Source organism: Aulonocara sp. 'chitande type north' Nkhata Bay, linkage group LG10 (genome assembly GCF_057382095.1).
Source record: "Aulonocara sp. 'chitande type north' Nkhata Bay isolate Kocher_YH1m ecotype deep benthic linkage group LG10, A_spYH_male_GT1.1, whole genome shotgun sequence".
NCBI lineage: Eukaryota > Metazoa > Chordata > Actinopteri > Cichliformes > Cichlidae > Aulonocara > Aulonocara sp. 'chitande type north' Nkhata Bay.
In genome coordinates, this window is record NC_141353.1 from 31499995 (window position 1) to 31521176 (window position 21182).

General features: G+C 41.6%; 1 protein-coding gene across 6 annotated transcripts in view; it reads left to right on the forward strand.

Annotated features, from left to right (window-relative positions):
• klf8 (Kruppel like factor 8) overlaps positions 1-21182 on the forward strand; it is an 86482-nt gene that overhangs the window by 42060 nt on the left and 23240 nt on the right. For all 6 annotated transcript variants that reach the window (XR_015131325.1, XM_086309511.1, XM_086309508.1 and 3 more), the window contains one exon: positions 6095-6415. Coding sequence is in view for 5 of the 6 variants with exons in the window: in XM_086309511.1 (XP_086165637.1) it covers positions 6095-6415 (321 nt within the window). In the remaining variant the exon portion in view is untranslated. The remainder of the gene's footprint in view (positions 1-6094; positions 6416-21182) is intronic.

The following is a 21182-nucleotide window of genomic DNA, read 5'->3' on the forward strand; positions in this document are numbered from 1 at the left end:
TTTGCGAAAAGATTCTCAGTGTTTGCTTCAGTCTATTCACAGTGATAAAGTAGGTGTGATTTCTAAGCTGAAGGATAAGAACTGAAGTTTAAATGCTTAAAAAATTGAATTATTTTGTCCCCCTGTAATTTACTCCTCACATGGTGCAGTCTGAACTGCTAGAGAGCTATGAACTCCGCCCAGCTGGAGCTCCAGATTGGGTTTAAAACAAACGGAAACGAATTATTTGCAAATCATGATTAATCCAGGTCTGGTTGCAGCACAGTACTTTTCCGATCCGATTTGTGCTTTTTACTCTTTAGGCATTAATTAACAAGTAATTAAGAATTGTGAAGGAAAAACCAGTCAGAAGAGCAAAATGCAAGGCTTTGTGCTTGTAGCATGATGTTCTGCAATGTATAACTTTCGTATTATTGTGTAAAACTCAATTTTTACATAGTGAGCGACATATCAAACCTGTTGTTTAATAGCATATTAAAACCCACCTGCAAGTATGAAGAATATTAAGTAGACAGTGAATCGCTGAGATGCCTTAAGAAAGAGGAGTGCAATTTCAATAATATGCTTGAGGTTTTCTACATTTGGAAGAAATGCTGCTGCAGTAAATCAAATGAACCTGTAACGCCAGGCCATGGGTGATGTGTTTGGTAAGTTTGACATACTTACATTATGAACAAAGTGTCATATTTATACCTCGTTTCTTGGCAACATTCACATTTTCCAAAGCAATCCAGTGAGCCGGATAGGTGGTTCTGGTCCCCCTAGGCCACCTGTTTCAAACCTCTACTGTATGTGAATAATGGACATAGTGATCACGACATCATCATTCAAGCTTCTAATTTTAACTCTTGTGTAACGTTGTCAGCTAATGCTAGCAGACAGTGTTAGCTCCAAAAGGTACCATCTCGCACATATAGTCAACGACAGGTCTAGTTCAGTGTCTTGGATAAACTAATGTGAGGAGAAGACATCTACCTGTCACTCAAGGTGGCCACGCCCCTAATAATGCTGAACTTCAGCCTTTTTTTTTAAAGAGGTGAAACAAATTTTATCTTTTGTAGTTGTCCTGAGGGGGAGTTTTATGCACAAGGCTGTAAGCATGTTTATTTCTGCTGGAAAGTTGGACGAGAGGAACTGCAGGCTCTGGAACATCCCAGGTAACATTACTTTTATGCCCCTGAGGTCGCTGCTGCTTCGTTTGGACTAAAATAAGCTGGCAACTCTAGATTGTTGTGAATAAACCTACTCAATCAGGTATGGTTTAATTTTTTTTTAAATTTGGTGCAACTGGCTGGTCAAAGTTGACTTTAATCGGACGTCCCAGGGTTCAAAAAATCTGAATCTACCCTCTGTGCTCTGATAGAAAACTTGCAAGCCAAGTAGCAGCTGCAGGTGTTTGTATTCAAGCCTTGGCATGCAATAAAGAGTTGGAATTGAGGTGTGTGTGACTTAAAGCTGCTTGTAGAGTTTTTCCTTTAAGATGTGGAGTCTGCATCCTTCAGCTCTTTCCAGTAGACCAAAACAACAATCTCCACCAAATCTGATTTAGCTGGATTGAAGTTTTTATACATTTTTAGTTGCCAAAGTTTTCCCCAAAATATGTTAAATGTTGTCCACAAATGTAATTTGGCAAATTAAATCAACCTTACAAATACATTTGTTTATGGTCTTTTCTGTTGAGCAAATTCACAAATGTTCTGATTTAATTGAGCTGAGTTTTTGTTATTTCTGTCGAACTGAAAGGACAAGTTTGCCTTGAATGGCTTTTGGAAACGTGGCCATTTACAGAAGAGAATAGATGATAATGAGGCCTCTTCAGAACAAAACACAGGACCAAACTGCTAGTGAACTGAAAACAAAATAAAGGGTTAAAGCACAAGGTGTAAAGGAAGGCTTTGTGTGCTGGAACAGACTGTTGATGTCGCTGTTAGCGCTCTCTGTGCTTTTAAATAGGCTACATTGCTCCAGTTTTCACAGCGCATACTGTTAATTCATGAAATCTAAACTGCAGTTAAAATGTAAATGTGCTTACGAGTAGTTTATGAGTAGTGTGTGTAAATTTAAAGAAATTCTTAGAGTTTTGTCATTTACATAAGGTTAAAAAAATCAGGAAAACAACAACAACTGTTGAAATAAGTCAAAGTGTAAACTGTGATGTAACTGTGAAGCATCCTTGACTGTTTTCTGGTCTTGTTGGTGCACAAACCTCTTTCGTGGTCTCTGATGGATTTTCCTGTGTGATGTTTAAGGTCAAAAATGGTCTCTGAAGCTTAGAAAGGAAGCTTGTGGTCAAAAATACCACAGAGAAGTGCCTTGAGCAACTCCAGGCCCAATAAAGTAAACGCTGTTTCAAACTGTATGAGTGGGTGGAGTTTGGTGAAATTCAGGCTCTTGCTTTGTGGGGGGTTGCCAGTTGGGGGGAAGGTGAGGCATCAAGCTGCCTTTACCTTTGTTTAGAGACACAGAGGGGGCTCTGTCCCCTCACAATGGAACTGAGAGATCAGTGTGTGTCCTCTGTGTGCGTGTCTGTGTGGGAGGGGTTGTGCTTGCAGCCACACCCAGGCTGATTGGCCGAGGCCCCACCTCGCTGTGGAATCCGCTGGGGCTGGGTCACATGCCAGCCTGAAACACACCACCATGGCCTCATAGGCTGAAAAAAAAAAAAACAGGAGAACATCAAGTGATGATGTAATTGTTACTGTCCTGTGTGGCAGAGCGCAAATGTGTCCGATTCTCAGCACACTTCAACAAGTTACGTGTCAGAAAAATATTTGAATTCTGAAGAATTCGGTGGCGTAATGCTTAAATTACCGACGCTCACTGCATTCGATAATGTAAAATATTTTCTCTGCTATGCTGACATAACGTATGATGGATTGTTTTAGGTTATGTGCTGGTGAGTGTGCTCTCCAGCGTTGTCATTAAGTCCTGCTGGCAGTTTAACTTGTTAATTATTTACCAGACTGAGAGAAACTTCTCCTCACTGTGAAAACAACCACAACAATGCTGTTAATACTTAATTATTTTGCTTAAATAATATATCAAACCTTTTATTTTGACATTTTTGCCCTGCTTCTTCTGATATTATTTCATATCTCTCCTGCTGCTACCAGCTGTTATCTTTTCTTATTTAGATTGGCTTCACTTGGCTTTACATAGACAGCTAACCCTGCTCTGTGCAGCACACAGCATTGCGTTTCCCATTAAACAGCTGGGCGTGCGGCAGGGTCGCCGCTGCAGACAGGAAGTCGAGAACTTGTTTATCTATTTCAGCATTTCTCGCACCGTGAGAATTTTACATAAAGAAGCGCAACTGGAATAATCTTGCTATCACTTCCCGTTTCTGTTCTTTTTAATGCGTGGGTTTTCAGTGTTTCGATGGTGGATTTTCACACTAGGAAAGCACACGCACGTCAAGCCTTTTTAGCTGGTGTTTTTAATACGTCTTTTGAAAGAATGCTGGTGGTTTCTGTTGATGATGTTTGTGTTAGCTATGGGACTTTTCTCAATGTCAGCTGTCTGTGCTGACTCTTGCTCAGATGTGAACAAAAAATATGAAAGAGAGGGGTTTGAATTTCACCCTGATATCGATCGGTTGTTTTCAGTCATCGGCTGGGTTTACATTAAGGTTAACCAGAAGTTGATGTGCTGATCTCACAAAGTCACATTCTGTTTAAAACCACAAAACTGTAAAACAAACTTCTCAAACGTCACCTTTAACCACATACCTGTCAGCATTGCTTGATGTACTTCTTTTACAACTTTCGTTTATATAAATATTTGGTCATGACCTGGTGGCTGTGTATTAATAGAAGGATAAAGACAGACACTGAAATATGCCAGTCACATTGTTAGGCACACCTTATTAGAACTGGGTTGGAGATTTTCCTTAGAGAATTTGATCCTTGTTGCTGCACAATCACGAGCTGCACATCCAGGATGTGAATCTCAGGCTCCACCACATCCCAAAGGTGCCCTGTTGGCTTGAGATGTGTTACTGTAGAGGTCATTTGAGTGCATTGAACTCGGTGGTCAACAAACCAGTTTGAGCGATCTGAACTTTGTCACATCGTATGTTATCCCACTGGAAGCAGCCATCAGAAGATGGGTACGCTGGGTTATAGGCTGTGCCATTTAAGTGATGCCCAGTTGGTGCTAATGGGCCAAAATGTGCCTCACACCATTACACCACACCATCCTGAACCACTGATACAGTGCAGGTTGGATTTATACTTTCATTTTGCAGCAGAAATGTAAACTCATCATCATTTTTACGATGTCCAGTTTTGGTGAGCCTCAGTTTCCTGGTCTTAGTTGACAGGAGCGGAATCTGGTGTGGTCTTCCGCTGCTTCAGAGATGCTCTTCTGCATACCTTGGTTGTAATGGTTGTTACTTAAGTTATTGTTGCCTTCTTAGGGGCTTGAAGGAGTCTGGCCATTCTCCTCTGACCTCTGACAACAACTAGGCATTTTTAACCCTGAGATTTGCCTCTTGCAGGATGTATTTTTGAGAATTATAGGCACACCTAATAAAGTTACAGATAAATGTGCATTAGTTTAAATTTCCTGCATCCTAAACTTTCTCATTTTGAAGAATATATATAGAGTTAAACAAGGAATATGACATTTATGGTGCCTTAGATGAACTAATTAATTAACTGTTTAAAAATGTTCTTATTTTTAAAGTCAGAAATTATGTCTTAAACCCTTTTCTAATGTGGTAAATGCTGTTTTATATGTAATTGTATTTTTTTCCCCTTCATATTATGTTACACTGTCTTGACTACTAGACTCAACGCAGTTGGTTCTTGCTGTTATATTATTTTAGTTTCACTGGCTGCCCAAACCTACTGAAACCTGTTTAAAATGACTGTAAACATATTGTAGGTATAACTGACCTCAGCTCGCTTTGATTTATTCTTATCTGGCTCGTGATGGACAGGAGGGGGAAAAAAGTTCTTGTTTTACTGTTTTTGTTTCACTGTCCTTTATGTACAGTCATCATATCAAAAGTAAGACACATTTCAAAATATGACTGTCTCTAAACCTCTTAAAAAATGTAGGTCAAATTATGCTGGATTCCACATCTGTGGACATTTTTGGTACTGCTTGCCAAACTATTTGCAAGTTGGTGGAGAGTTTTATCTGTAGGGACTTGCATAATTCTTAGATAGAGCTCAGAAACTGTCTAAGAAAGGGAAAAAAGGGGAGAAAATTGAGACCAAAAAGAAGAGAAAGGGGTGTGTACATTTCTAAAAGTGTGTGTGTGTGTGTGTGTGAGTCCCTCTGCCTTGGCACTCTTCAGCTCGCTCTCTCTCTCTTTCTCTCAGTGTGTGTGTTTGTCTCTCGCTCAGCTTCCAGAAAAGGGTGTGTCTGCCTGCCTGCCGCTGAAAGGGAGGGAGGGGTCAGTTCACGGCTACTCCTCCCTGCTCTCGCTGTTATTTCTCTTTCGTTCTCATTCCCTCACTGGCAGCCTGAGGATTAGGCCTTTGTCTCTCTGCCTCCTCTGTCTCTGTCTTTGCCTTTAATTTTCCATCTCTTTCAGACAGAGTGTGAGTTTGTGTGTGTGTGTGTTTTTGTGTTTTTACCCCCTCTTCTGGCAGATTTTTTTGAGAGGAGGTTATCTTTAGCAGGCTTTCAGAGTAGAGGTAATGCTTGTAGTCATGACCTTTTCCCTCCAAACTCTACTAACCCATTTCCTGTCTTACTTCCTGTCCTACCTGGCACTTTTCTCCTCTTCATTCTTTCTCTTATGCTCTCTTGTTTTCTGCTTTCTTGCTTACTGCTTTTTCTCCTCCTGCCCACTTTACTCCTCATACCTTCCTCATACCCTTTAACACAACCCCCTCTCCCTTCACCCCCTCTCCCTGGCCAGGAAGTTTGGACTTTTTTTTCTTACCTTCTTCTCACCCCTCCTCCTCCTCTCTTGTTCTTCTCAATTTCTCCCCACCCCCATTTCATCCCCTTAACGACTCCCTTATCACCTCTTCTCCCCCCTTTCCTGTCTTTGCCGACCTTCTGTACTCCTCTTTTTGTGACCAAACTCACCTTCCTCCTTTTAATGCCATCTATTGTACTTCTTCTTCTTACTCAGTGTCAGTCAACTCCAAAGCAGAAGAAGAGTGCGGTCAGTGCCCGGAAGAGGCTGAGGAGCCCGGCCAAGCAGAGCTCCTTGACCCAGCAAGAACCGCCACCTTCTTCATCACCTCTGCCGCCCACAGTCCAGGAAGAGGAGGAGAAGAAAGAAGAGCCCGCGACCAGGCCACGGCCAACGCAGGGAGAAGAGGAGGAGCTGAAGGAAGTGGCGACACAGTCTGTGAGGGTGAAAGAGGAAGAAAAGAAAGCAGAGGAGGAGGGCGAGAAAGACATGCCCTCTGTACAGATCAAACCAGAGCCAGAGGAGATGGAGTGCACGGTGAGGAGGGGGAGACGGGGGGTTTGGTGGAAGCGATTGGTTGATTGATTGGAGGGGAATGGGGTTAAAGAGACAGAACGCTAGATGTGTGGCTAGATGGATGGAGGTGAGGAAAATGGGCGTGTGCAGGTGGGGCTGGGAGTCGGTTCTGCGATGATCAAATGTGTTTGATTATGTCGATTTCACAATGAAAACACACACACACACACCGCGGTCAAATCACACAGACAGCAAAGGTTACTTCAGTTACTTACCTGGCTTAAAAAGAAAGCTTTAAATCATGTCACGCGTAATGAACAGAGTATCAGTTTGTGCAATATTGACACAAACTTCTCAAATACCGCCTTAAAAAATGTATCAAAATTCACGTTTTCCCAATACTCGAGAATCGGCAGCAGACAAGGAAGCAATATGCATACCAGAGCAATCAGCTGGATCTCTCAGATGTCAGCTTCCCGCCTGAGTATCACAAAGTGATTACAAAGAATTTGAGAAGCAGGCAGATAACATGACTAGGCACTTTTTTACTCTATTTAATTACATATCCTTCCACTTATGCAGATTACGTTAGGTCAGATCCTTCTTGTGATCCGGTGCCCTCTCGCTGGTCTAGGCTGTAAAGTGGAAAATGAACCTACTGGTGCTCCCTCAGAGATCCACCTAAACCAGCGCTGCTCAGCTCTTCTGTCTGTGCATCATGATTGGCGGTTTAGCAGCTTGATGGCGCTATTTTAATTCAGTACAGCGTTCAACAGATTTTGAGGTTTGCAACTTTTACTCTGAAAGCCCCGGACCTTAAAGAAAAAGACTGGTTTATCAGAGATTGCATCTTATTTTGATAGTTTTGCACATGCTTCCTGTCTGTAACAGTGATCCCTGTTTTAATTGCAAAATGTGACACCGTGACGTCATTTAAGTATCAGAACAAAGTGAGCCGATAATCACAGGTCATGCTGTTTAGGAGGGAAACATTCTCACCCCCCCCCCGGGCGACATCAATCACAGTTAACCATTCCCTGTTCCCTGTGCGGTGTGTGCACGTACCAATTTTACCTGTGCCACTGTTATTACAGTGATGCTGGCTCACTTTCAGTTTCAGTTTTCAAAGAAAGGAGTTTATATAATTTTTCTGTTTCCTTGTTTGTTTCTCTAGAAAGAAGAGACACATTTGTTTTTCTGGATTTTTGGTTTTGGTTTTTTTAATCTAATTTATGGTTGAGTTTTAGTAGAACTGCAAATCAAGACCTGATCTGACATAAACTGGCAATCATTGTGTCTTCATTAGAGCAAAAAGGACACAGTTATCCTTCTGCACTGGATTCCCTGGGATATTTCCTGGTAGTGGTTTCTGTCAAGCTAAGGCCTGACAATAATCGTCTTGATTAGGATTCGTGGATGCAAAAACATTGTGTCTATAATAAAGTCCGTGCTGGCGGGAATTTCGATTTTCCTCTGCGCATTATACCGCATACGCCTTGTATTATACCGCATACAAGGCACAAGCACGGATTTTTGAAATAACTGTAAATTTACTTTAGGGTTAATTTATGTTATTTCAAGCTTGATATTATGATAATGTAGCTGTTGGCTGGTGCATCAGCTTCACAAATCCAGAAAAACGTCCTTTTCATTTATATGCGTTCACCTGAGCAAATAGATTGTGTACAGGTTGTGCAGTTTAGCAGGAATGTGTGCTCTTTGTGATTGAAAACTTGCACCTGTTTGCCTGTGACAGCAGGCTGTTAGGCTACGTCCACACGTACACGGGTATTTTTGAAAACTGAGATTTTCCGTTTTCGTTTTAAAAAATAATCCCGTCCACATGTAAACGCAGAAATGAAGGAAAACGCTGCTAGGAACATGCCAAAGCAACAGGTGGCGATATATTCCTAACCGTGTAGAAATGTTGGCCAATCAGAAGTCTAGAAGCCTCGGTGGGAAATAGTAAACAAAGCTGGGGCATAGAAGCAGAACAGAGTCGTATGTGTGGAGGGACAGTAACTGTGTGTATATGTAAGCATTTAAACACTGCAGAGAGTAGAATTAACAGTAACAGTATTGTAGAAATGTAGAATAGGGTGAACACGTTTGCCCAAACCTTATTTAAAAAGAGATCATGTTGCGATTGGATCATGCCAGCTGTCACCCACACATCCTAGCCATTGAGTCAACAGTTCAGCAGTCATTGCTGCATTATTTAAGAAGAAAACTATGAGCACCTGTGTGTGTGTTTGATTTTTATCTCTGTGTCAGACCTGTACCTCTTTTATGAATTCATCTCTTTTCATTTTGTTATTATTGCTACTATTTTGTTTTAAAATGGGAGTAAACTGCCTGTTTTGTGCTTTTTGACAAAAAATTAGTAATTGTTTCACATGTTTCAAACAAGCTTTGTCAAAAACAGCAGGGTTTGAGTTAAAGCAGCATTACATCAGAGTCAGAATAAGCTTTATTGGATTCTGATCAAGGAATTGGGTTCTTTTGGGTTTTTTCTGTGCTCTCAATGTACTTAACAGATACACACACGGACAATAACAGCATGTATAGTGTATTTATAGGTGCAATGATGCAGTAGTGCACAGTGCTAAGCGTTTCACAGCATGACGTCTGTTCAGTTTCTCAGGCTACGTCCACACTAGCCCGGATAGATTTGAAAACTGCGTTTTCGTCTGGAAACGCTCCGCGTCCACACTAGCGTTTTCAGTCGTTTTCACAGAGTTGCGCGTCCACATTGAAACGGCCCAAAATGCTTATGTTCCAGTCCTGCGCATGCGCAAAAGCGAGTGGGAATTAAAGAATTTTAAGAAAAGCTATCTGGAGCATGTACAAACTGATAATAATCTTTTTTAGAGCTGTCAAAATTGAGAGAAATCAAAACAACTGCTGTATAATGGCCTCCGCTATCTTTTTTTAAATTTTTCATGTGACTGCATCACATGACTAAAATGCGTCATCGTTTCAAACGCATCGTTTTTCCTTGAGGAAAATGCCGTCTCAGTGTGGACGGGAAGCCAAAACGGAGAAAGCCTCAGTTATCCAGCGCTGAGTTGAAAGGAGCTGGACTTCCTTTAAGGGTCATGAAGACAAAGAATCCGTCCCTTGACTGGTAGTAAGCTTAACGACTCACAGACCATCGGGGTGGGTCAACAACTCTCAGGACTACATCCACAGCCTGAACCCCCACTAGGAGTTAAATACCTGGTGCTCCCCCCATCACCTTTTAGAACTGAAAAAGCACCGCAGATGTGAGATAGGAAACATTTCCTTAATCTAAGAAGTCCAGCTGCCTTCAGTTGAAGCACTTAAGACTTCACTGCGTGACGGGATGAGTTGACGATATAGAGGCGAAGGGAATGAGGGACGTGTAAGAGAACAAATTTGATGCAGGAGTGAGCAGAGAGATGTTTGCGGGATGGGTGAGGTTGAACTGAGCAAGCGTGGTGGTTAATTTTAGGAAGTATGAGGAGGAGGAAGAGTTTGGTATAGTTGTGAGGTTTCTTTTAGTTTTCATGAAATACTAGATGATATCTCGATGCAGTGTTCAGCTATGGTGGTGACCGAGGTGTGGCCTTTCATGTTCTACTACTCTGAAGTCTGGTTGAGGTGCAGCTGAAGGGCGTGTGCGTGGTTGGTGCATTGTTGTGTAGCGCAGCGGTCTCCAACCTTTTTTGCGCCACGGACCGGTTTTTGCCCAACAGTATTTTCACAGACCGGCCTTTAAGGTGTCGCGGATAAATACAACAACATAAAACTAGTACCGGTACTGAAAAAAAGAAAATTTATTCATAACACACGTGAAAAGACCCAGGAAAACCGAGTAAACGATAACAAAATAACGCTGAAAACCGATAAAAACCCTGAAAACTACACATTTCACACGTGAGCCTCAACTCTCGCGGCCCGGTGCCAAACGACTCACGGACCGGTACCGGTCCGAGGCCCGGGGGTTGGGGACCTCTGGTGTAGCGTATCCCTGTGCATGACCTCCACGGTCAGACAAAAATTGCCAAGTGGGTCCGATGGCGGAATTTACGTCCCTATCGGGGTTACAGAAAACTAAAAACTGCCAAAAACTGTAAAGAAAAATTGGTTATTTTTGAGATTTCAGATTAAGATTTGACAAATGGTGGTCGACTCCACTTCCAGGCCAGTGGAAGTGGAGCCTCTCGGGGGAGAAACACGGCTTCTCGCAAAGGTTACAGTGAAGCTTTCCGCTTGGCTGACGTGATGGTGGAAGATTAGGCATGGTCTGACATTAGTGGGTAAAGTTTAATGGATGGGTAGAGTTGTAGGAAGTCATTAAACACACTTTGTAAACAAACATTTATTTGCTCTCATGTGGAAAAAGTCTGTTAAGGTTGTTAAGGTTTTGCACTTCAAGCAGCAAATTTCACCTTTTTTAATCCCGAGTGGCTTTTCAGGGAGCGCATCAGCAGAATGAGCTCCGTGAAATGAATAGTGAGGAGGTCAGAGGTCGCAGCCAAGCCAAGTTTTACATGACAAGAGCCTGTGGGATACATACTGACGAAAGTCCTGCTGGAGTTACCCGTGAATTCCCCAGCGGATTTCATTCTCAGGATCAGACTATTTATGGCTGAGCATTTACTAATAAATTAAGCAGCATATATCTGCATCTTCTGTCCTTCTGATTGATGCAGAGGAGTTTGTCTTTTTCTGGTCTTTGCTCAGAAATGCACACCAATAGAGATTTTCCCATAGACTGGGAACCAAGAAACTGAGCTGCATTTTGTGCATTTTGTCACATCTTAACTCGTCTCTGTCTTTTTAATATTATTTTAGGCTCATCTAAGTATTTACAGCTTACAGTTGTTCAGGATGGATGGGTGGATACTTTATTCATCCCCTGGAGGAAATTCACAAATTCCAGCAGTATCCACAAACATTTTAGACATAAAATAAATACTAATAAATATTGTAAACATTGTAAAGATTATGAAAATTAGGATTCTGAAAGTAAACAAATCAAAGTTATTTTATGGCATTTCCTTTCAAGAAAAGATTTTATATCTTCCGGGCTTCTAAAAAAGGATTGCAGCGTATGTCGATATATTTTTAAGCTTCTCATAGTTTCACAGCTCATTTGACATGTTATGACTGGTCGAGCTCACTCATAGGAAATAGTCATGTAAAAGAAAACACTCTTAACTTAAGTTCAGCAAGTCAGAATTTTATTGAATTAAAAAAAAAACACTGATAAGGCACTTATGCCACTTATTCTTATCTTTTTAATCCTTCGATAAAGCTTTAGGAGTATTTTGCTCATTGTTTGTTCTTCAAATGTTGCACTCGGTTCCCTCGCTCTCCTCGTGGCTATTAGTAGTTGGTGCGCTGGCTAGTTAGTTTGTCATCCTCATTATGGATGCAGTGATTATTGGTGGCTTCACTGCTGTGTGCCAATTAAATATAATTACAAGCCGATAAATACATGGGAGCGTTTTTGTGTCGCCCTGGCCGGGCTCACAGGTTTTGCAGTGCAAACAAGTTGCTACACCTTTTGACATTTCAAGCTTTACTGTTAAGCTGATAGGTAGGTCGATACACCCTGTTATAAACAGACAGGGAAGGCTGTACAGTAAAGGGTGTGAACAGTAATGATAAGGTGAGACTTGCTGGAGTCGCTCGCACAGTATAGCAGCCATTACCAAAGCGAACTTATAGCAGAAGGAGTGAAAGGTGTTTGTCAGCGGGAAGGGTGAGGCGTTGAAGAGAAGAAGCTGTTGGAAATGTGGACAGAAAAGCAGAAGGAGGGGAAAGAGATTGTCAGAGAGGAGACAGATGAGGGAAGTGCACAGATGGGTGAGAGAGAGGAGTGAAGGTAGAGAGGTTTGAAAGGGTGTGGACAGTCAGATAAGGACAGGCTGTGCTGCAGGATTATGACTGCCATCCATTTCACCCTCCTCTGTGTTCAATACTTTTTTTGTTATTTATGAAGCTGAAACGCAGGGAGATGCAGAGTCAGGCTAGCTTCTCTCTGGGTTTTCAATACGGGAAAGATAACAGAGAGAAACCGCAGGGCAAGTGGATTGTGTTGGTCTGAAAAACGGGGAGGTGCATGAACAGTTAAGAATCGCTGTATTGTCCAAAAGTACTGACATTTAAACAGCATTGTAGTGCGCGTGCTAGATAAATGTAGAATTAATCAGACAAATGAGAGAGCCGGGCACCGTTCATGGTAATGCATTTCTGTGCTTCCATTACCTTCATCCGCTGGGACAGCAGAGAAACCACTTGAACTATTTCTAATTCATTAGAAATTAACATTTTTGCTAACATACTACACATTTGCAAAGCGATCAGCCCCAGATGGCCGCCTCTCTCTGAGCCTTGTTCGTCCAGGGATTTTCTTCCTGTTAAAAGGGAGTTTTTCCTTGCCACTGTCAAGGATGCCACGCTCATAGAGGGCTGTCTGATTCTTGGGGTTTTCTCTGTATTATTGTAGAATCGACTGTAGAAGCGACTGCTGTTGTGAATTTGGTGCTATGTAAAGGAAATTGACTAATATTTAATTCAGTTTAGTTTTCAATTACATCTTGCACAAAAAATAATTTCAAGGAGAGATGCCTGCGATTTTAAATGCTTATATTTTGAGCTACCACCATTTGTCAAATCTTAATCTCAAAAATAACTAATTTTTCTTTACAGTTTTTGGCTATTTGGCAAACTGGTCATATTTGTAATTCCAGAGATCCACAAAATTACGCATAATCATTGTCGTTATTGATTAAAATAACCCTTGATGTGCTGAGCCGTTTTTGAGGCGAGGCATCACGTGCTTTATGTTTGCACTCCAGCTATATAGCACAAGCATAGATTTGCATTTATGACGGTATGTGGGAAAGGCAGGACGGGCTGTGTCTGTTAGCAGCGAGTGTTTTGGAGCAGAGATAAATAAAAGAGGGAAATTTCATGCCGGGCAGGAAACAGTCTGTTTTTCATTCTCAGCTGATACCCGTGTACTGTAGTGTCTTCTAGGTTTTAGAAAAGTCATGAGAATGTGTCTCTACGATTGAATTTTAAAGACAGAATTTAGCTAGGTGACATAATTAGGTTGAGTTAATTTACCAAAATAAGCCTTTTCCAGTCTGTTTGAGGGGCTTCATGCTTTCGCCACCCTCACCCTCAAGTGTGGCTAACTCCACTGAAGTCTAGCAACACTTTACATGTATATTCTCTGTGCCATTGTCAGTTAGAACAGCGTGTCTTTGTGTTTATATGTATGAGGGCTAAAATTCTGCAGGGTGTGAGAGAGACCTTCACACAGAGCCTCAGAGAGTATTGTCTTTACTGTAGTGGGAACAGCCACAGAGTAGGTGAGATAAAATGTCGTTATTCACATGTTGTTGCAAGTGAAAAAGATACACTTGGTTAGTGGATGTGTCACAGTCATAATGTTCCCAGTTTGGTTACACTGCAGTTCCACTTGGCATGGTTTTAAGGGTTTATGGGTAGGTTTGGGGATATGCTGGTTATGGTTGAGGTTTGGCTAAGAATCCAAGAAATGAATGTCAAAAGTAGCCCGTGCTTTAGTGTGTGTGTGGATAAAAACAATGTAGCAGAGGAGTAACACAAAAAGTATTGTTTGTAATAGCGTAGTGAACTTGTGCTTGGCCTTACATATATGCTTGAAATTACATGTACTTGAATAACAAGGACTAATTGTGTTTCCCATCATCACATTGAATGACCTCTCTTGACAATTTGCAAAGCTGTGATATTAACTTGATTTCCTTTTTACTGAAATAGTTAGAAATGTTTTTTCCCTTCTCTTTAAATTTCCTAAATCCTGCCTTAGGAAGGATCATTTTAATCTCTGTTTTGTCACACAGTTACACAGATATACCCGGTTTATTTATCTGTAGCTCCTTTGTTTATTTTTGGCGTTTCTGATGCGTGTCTGATTAAGTAAGCGGACATAACTTTGCCAAGAATTTAACCAGAGGACAACTGTGCAGTCAACACTGTTCTGAAAACATGACCAGCCTGCATTTCTAAGCACATTGTTACATCTCTCCTCACCAGTTTTTTAGAAGCTACACTGAAAAACCAGTTACATGTCTACGATGTCTGGGTTTTTAGTTCATCTCAGTTACTGACGTAGTAAAATCCTTCTGTTTATTTCCATTTATAGCTTTCACAAGATCAGTTTATGATGTTATAGTTGTGCATTTATCTCCTTAACAGAAATGAGTTTGTCCCGCCGTGCAAATGAGTTTGGAGCTCCTCAAGGCTCCGTACTTGGGCCTTTTTATATGTGTAGTTCATATGCATGGACGCAATTAAATAATCATAAAAACCTATTAAAACTTAGTTTATGTTAATACATATATGTACATTATAGTAAAATGTGCTAGCAGAACAGTGTGAGTCTGGAGGATTTGAGTGCAGAATGGCGCGTTCTTTGCTTGAAGAGCAAAGGCAACTTTAAATGTTTATTAGCAATGCCAGGATCATATTTTGGTGCTTGCCTCAGCTGATTATTTTTTGGCTAAATACCAGAACCAATTGCAGGAAAATTTTCAGAAAGTGTAACATCAAGGCGAACCCGATAGACTGATTTATTTACTTTTAAGGAAACATCTTGTATTTCAGAGCTTAATTACGTTCACATGTGAGGCCTGGGAGAAGGAGTGTGTATATGTGTGCATTGTTGTGGTGTGGTTTGGGTTAGTGAAGGGTGGGGGCTGGGTGGAGTAGTATTGCGCAAGACATCATTAAGCAGAGAGTGTGTGTGTGTGTGAGTGTGTGCTGGCCACACCTCTGTGGCTGTCTCCAACAGAGGGGAGTGGACTTTCCTGTCCAAAGATAAAGTCTCCAGGAAGCAGATCCTCCTGCTATAAAACTCCACTGGGAGCCTAAAACATTAATGCTACATGCCTCATATTTACTCAAGTTAAGACTGTTATTATTATTATTATTATCGTTATTGTACCCTTTGTTCTAACTCATTTGTGCTGCAAACAGTAACCCTGTCAAGATGATTATTTGCTAACCCTTTGTTTGAACAGGATGCATTTTTTTCCCTCCAAATACTAATTCAGTCTGGACTCTGAATGATGATTGTTATATGTTGTAGATTGTTATATGTTTGTCTCAACAAGACAACACAAATCCTAGTGAGTGAAGGCATGAAATCAAGGGGAAAATGTGAATATAGGAGTACGAGCAGTAGCAATGGAGGACTTTGACAAGTTATATCTAAACAAGCTGTCAGATGCAACAAATTATTCATCAGAAACAGATGACAATCTTTATTTGAACCTCAGGAAATATGAAATATTATGGTCTGTGGATCATACTGCGCTTTTTGCTGCTTGACTGCTTGTATGTGAGACCAGCACATAAAGTGGTTACTCAGACAGAAATAAGAAATGTCAGGTCCACTCTAGAAGACGTGCAAAGCAAACTTTATTTACCATAAGACTGTATTAAAGTTGTATGGTTCTAGCCCAGAGTTTTAAAAATAAGACAACTTGTTGTGATAGAGCTGCAACTAAGGACTGTGTTTATTCAGTTTTTATTATTCGGATTATTATCTATTAGAATTATTTCATCTATAGAATTCCAGAAAATAGTAAAAACAACTTTTAAAGCCTATTTAACAGATTTCAGTGGTGAACGACCTTTCAGACGTGTGCAATGTCTGCTTCAGAGATAAAACTTGCTGTTTGTTTAGGATTTTGACAAATTAAATGAGCTGATTGGTTACTGTTTCCAAAGTATTTAACTTGTTGACATGTTACACCTGCCTGCATTGTTTACATATTTGCCAGCTTGTATTCTTATCTGTTTATGGTCAAATTTCTCTTTTCCTCACTATGATAATTTAAACATTTAAAGTTTTATACAAAGAAGATGGATGATCCTTTAAAAAACCATAGCAGTTCACAGATACAGCTCTGCTAAATTTATTTAGAACCTGGCTTGCTGAGGTGGGATGTTATTTTCATCAGTTACCCAGAACATTATGACATGACGTTGGTAACTTGGCTGCATGCATGTGCACGGATGTCTCAGCAGCTAAGCTTATTTAATGAGTTAGTAGTGCAGGAAACCAACAGAGGAAATACGAAGGTTATACGTGTTTCACTGAGTCATGCTACTTTTAACAGCATATACTGAGAAAAACGATTAAAACGAGCGTTTGTGGGATGTTTTAATGCTTTAAAAAAGCATATTTTCCTCTGCTAACAGGAACATCGGGTCCAAGGTCAAAATAGACATCAAAAGGTCAAATGGAGGTGATGTGAGATGTGAAATTTTACACTTGCTTCAACTCGTACTAGCCAAATTCCATCAGAAGTGGATGGAAAGTTGGGGAAGAGACTCCACTACTAGCCCTTTTTTCTCTTTTACTCAACTGAGAAACTTTGAGGATTATCCAAAGGATTCTTCAAGTGAGTATAGTTTTTATGCTTGTTCTCTCTGTTGTTTGCAAACTTCAACAGTTTGTAGTTAGAAGATTCCAAAGCAGGAGAAAACAATGAATAGTTTTTGGCAATCAGTCAGGAATAAATGTAATCTAATGACAACCTGAAGATGCCCACTGTATAATCAGCAGTGGGTGAGGGCTCGGCATGGTGCTGCGTTGGTAGTCCGTAGGTGGTACGCAGAGCTTTCCAGAACCACGTCTGCATAGCTGTATACAGTCAGTGTCAGAAATATGCGTATGAATATGCGGGCTACACTTGTTCTTGTAAGTGCTGTTTTTCATCACAGTGAGGTAGAAGCGGGGTTAAATTTACTTTGAAAATCTCCTCTGTGGCCTTTGCTTCCGCATCTCATTTTGTGCTATTTTTTTCCCTTCCTCTTTGTTGATCTTCCCTTTTCTGTTGAAGCCGCCTTGTTAACCTATCAGGATAAGACCTAGATATGGCGTAATCGCTGCAGAGCCACCCGCCTCTGGCTTTTGAGAGTTTGTGAAGCCTCTGTGTTGGTTAAATTCCCACAATCCCCCTCTCTGCGTGGCCAAAGTGCTACGCAAATGGAAACCACTGCGGGTTCATAAATCCTGCGTTACTCAAAAGCAACTTGGCAGTAAATTTTCAGAAGAGATGAGGAGACAGTGAAATGTTGGGGGCAAGAGGAGTGAACAGCAAGATGATTAAACAATATGGCGAGCTCATATGAGTTAACTAGTGTTTGTCAGAGTGACAGAATGGGTCAAAGTTCATTCAGCGGCCTAGATTTAGCTTTCCAGTGAAAGTTTTCTTTTAGTTGCTGTTCCTGTTTTTCGTTTTTTCCCCAGAACAAACACACACACACACACACACACACACACACACACACACACACACACACACACACACACACACACACACAATCGCGCACTTTTATCTCCCCTCATCTCTCTTTTTCTTTTCCCGCCATTCTTCTTCTTCTGCTTTCTCTTTCAGTCTCCCGACCCAAGCTCTTCTTCTCTCCCTTTCCCTCCCTCTCCTCCCTTTCTCACTCTCTCATCCTAATAGGATATGTCGAGGGAGGCACTGCTTCCGCTCACCCCGTCGCCATGGCAACCACGGCTCTGGCGGGAGTTGCCGAAAAGACTGTGCAGCCTGACCCCCCCGCCATCACCACCATCAATCCTCACTCCTTCTCCTCCTCTTTTCTCCTCCACCTTTCCAACCAGTGCTTCTCTCTCCATCTTTCCCCTGCCCCCTCCTCAATCTCTCTCTTTTTCTAAATCACCACTTATGCCAAAGGGGAGCACGCATGCACGCACACACACACGCGCAAACACACACTGAATACCTGCCAGCACAGCACAGTGAATAGCCCTGTAATCGCTCTCTCTCTCACACGCACGCACACACAGACACACAAACAAACAATGAGGCCCTCTGTGCATGCGTGTGTGTCACACTGATGTATTCACATAAACAAGTCAGTTGTCCTCCAGCAAACAGGAGCACTCATGCACAAAGAGACCACATCACACACACATACACACAGACACGCACACACTTTCTATTACTCCCTGTGCGTTTGTGTGTGTGAGAGCAAGAGACATGAGAGGTTAGAGAGGCCGATTTACTGTGCTTTTGCCAGCAGGGCTTTGGTAGCATGAGTTAGTTAGCAATCATTGTGTGTGTGTGTGTGTGTGTGTGTGTGTGTGTGTGTGTGTGTGTGTGTGTGTGTGTGTGTGTGCGTGTGCGCATCTATGTTGGAGCATTCAGTCCATTCAAAGGGCAGCACATTCAAAATTTGGGATGCAGAGAGAGAGAGAAACAGGAGGGGTTGCAGTTCAGTGCAGATGCAGCCACCTCTGCTGGTGCAGGATGATGATGTCATTGTTGGCAGCCCACTTCCTACAGTGCAGAGCTTCCGGGAAGCAAATACATGACTGGGAGAGGAAGCTCTATGTTAGTCTAAAGTTATCTGGAAACATGTAGGTCATTAAGTGGATTGGCTGGGGTTCAGTATAGTCGCAGTAAATCATGTTGTCTGTGCGTCAAATCGCAGCACATCCTGGCGAGGTCGTCGGAGGGGGTTCAGCTTTCCTGTGAGTTACAGGAGCAGCAGCAGCCAGATTTCTATTTTTTTTTTTACCTGTCTGCATCAATAAACAGTTAAGACACTGCCTCTTAGTCTACTAGAAAAGATAAAGCAGCATGGGACAAAAGGGATTAATATGAAATGACTTCCACAGATTTTCTCCTTCTCAGACTAAGTTGAGATCAGTTTTTTAGTATCAGCAAACTATTGTTTGTTTATCTTCCCTTTACTTTTTTCTTAACTGAGTGGATTCTGTCACATTTCAAGCCTGCTTATAGAACAAAATGACTGCCCATATGGAAAAGATATATATATATCTTATAAAGTTTGTATCTGTCTTGTGTGAAACTTGTATGAAAAGCATACAAGAGTGAAAACAGATATAAGATCCCTTGAAAAATTATAAAAATAAAACTTGTATGTTTTGGATACTTCCTAAAACAATATATGAAAGTAATGAGAAAGTGGCCACTTTCATGAGTAAATCATATAGGTTTTTACTATTTCTTTTCCATATGGGTGGGTTTGCATCACAAGTTAAACCCGGAAATCATTCGTATGGTCGGCAATCCACGTCTTTGATTTATCCTCAGGTGTTAAAACCCACCATTAAGGAAAAGAGTTGTGACCAGTTTTAACTTTAAAGTTCAGATAAGTTTAACTCTGAGCCTGCCCACTGCCAGCCTCTGCCCATGTGAACACCATAGCAACTCCAACCAGCTGCTGTTCAAACCTTCTGTTTGTGCCGCTCAGCTGATTAGAAGCAAGCTGGCTTAAAGTGAGCGGAGCTCGTGTCAGACATCATGCACGGATCCACTGGTGCAAGAAGGCCCTGGATAATGAATAGTAGAGTCCAAGAAGGAAGGTGTGAACCTGACAGTTACTATAGTTGAAATGGGCTATGGCAACTTTAACACTGTGTAGCATTTTTGTATCAAGAGTACCCTCTCCAGCTTGAGCCGAGTCTTTAAATTATGTGTTTGACATGAAACGCACGCACCAACTTCAGGTCGCTGGTAGGCAGCCTCGATCAGGGCGACATGCACAACGTTTAATTTTGCCCAAGTTGTTCCAAGCAGCCTCTCACACATAACTTAATACTTTGCATGTGCCTCTGAGATTAAAGAGTAGCCAGCAGACGTCCAAAACTAAAGGCGACGCTTGATTTACTTCATTTCAAAGTGTTTGCAGAAGTCGGCATCTTCCGGGCAAACTACGGGAAACTACCCGTTGCAGTCATAGCAACTACTGCAATCACCAGGTTTTTAGTGCTGGACTCTACCGCTTTGCAGCCACTTTTCACACTAGCAACTGCCAGCAACCAGTTGCCAACCAGTTGTGGAATACACACCTTTCAGTAGCAGTCAAGGAGCTACTGACCGGTCTGTAGGCCTGCCTGAGCGAAGCTTTAGCACAGTGACTGCCAGCAAACACTCTCAACTGGTTGGAGAATTTCCCTTGCAGCTGGTGGTTGTCAAGTGGTAGCCAACAGGTCTGTAAGCCTGTGTGACTGATGCCTAAATTATTTAGTCTACAAACAGCAGATTCTGCACATTCTTATGAATAGATCGGTTTAATATGCCGCAGTATTGTGTAGTATACTTTTCCTTCATGTCTGATTGTTTTCAATCAGAGATGCAAGCTTAACATTTTCTGTGGCTTGACATACGACTTGATGAACCTGAATCTTTGTACTGAAGCACCTGCTAATTGGAAAGCTAGTAGAATGCTAATGATACTTCTGAGGCTTTATTTACAACAGCTGTAGCAGAAAGACCAGCTTATTATGCCTACACATGGCAAAATCACGTACAATAGCAGCATTAATTATGAGACGAATGCTGTTTGCAACAGATGCATAATTAGTTATTGTGGCTTTTAATTGGGTTTCTCTGATCACCTTCACACATTTCCTTTTATGACTTAACCAAAAAGCTGCGAGATGTCATGGTTTACACTGTGAGCGTGTCTGAAGTTGGATTTTTCTTGCTGTGCACATTTATGCACACCTGTGCTGCGAGCTTTATAGGCAGGCTGTCCTGTGTAGGTGTATGAGGTGAACAAGTTGCTAAGCACCCAGGATATCAACACCGGCAACTCCTAATAGGTAACATTAGACTGAGAGTCAACACTGACTGTGGCTAAGACTGAGCTGTGCTAGTATCAGCCTGCTAACAGGTGGGTGAAGCAGAGAGAGAGAAGCAGAAGGGAGTGTGCTTTAATCCAGGGTGGGGGCACTTGGTGTTGCACTGGG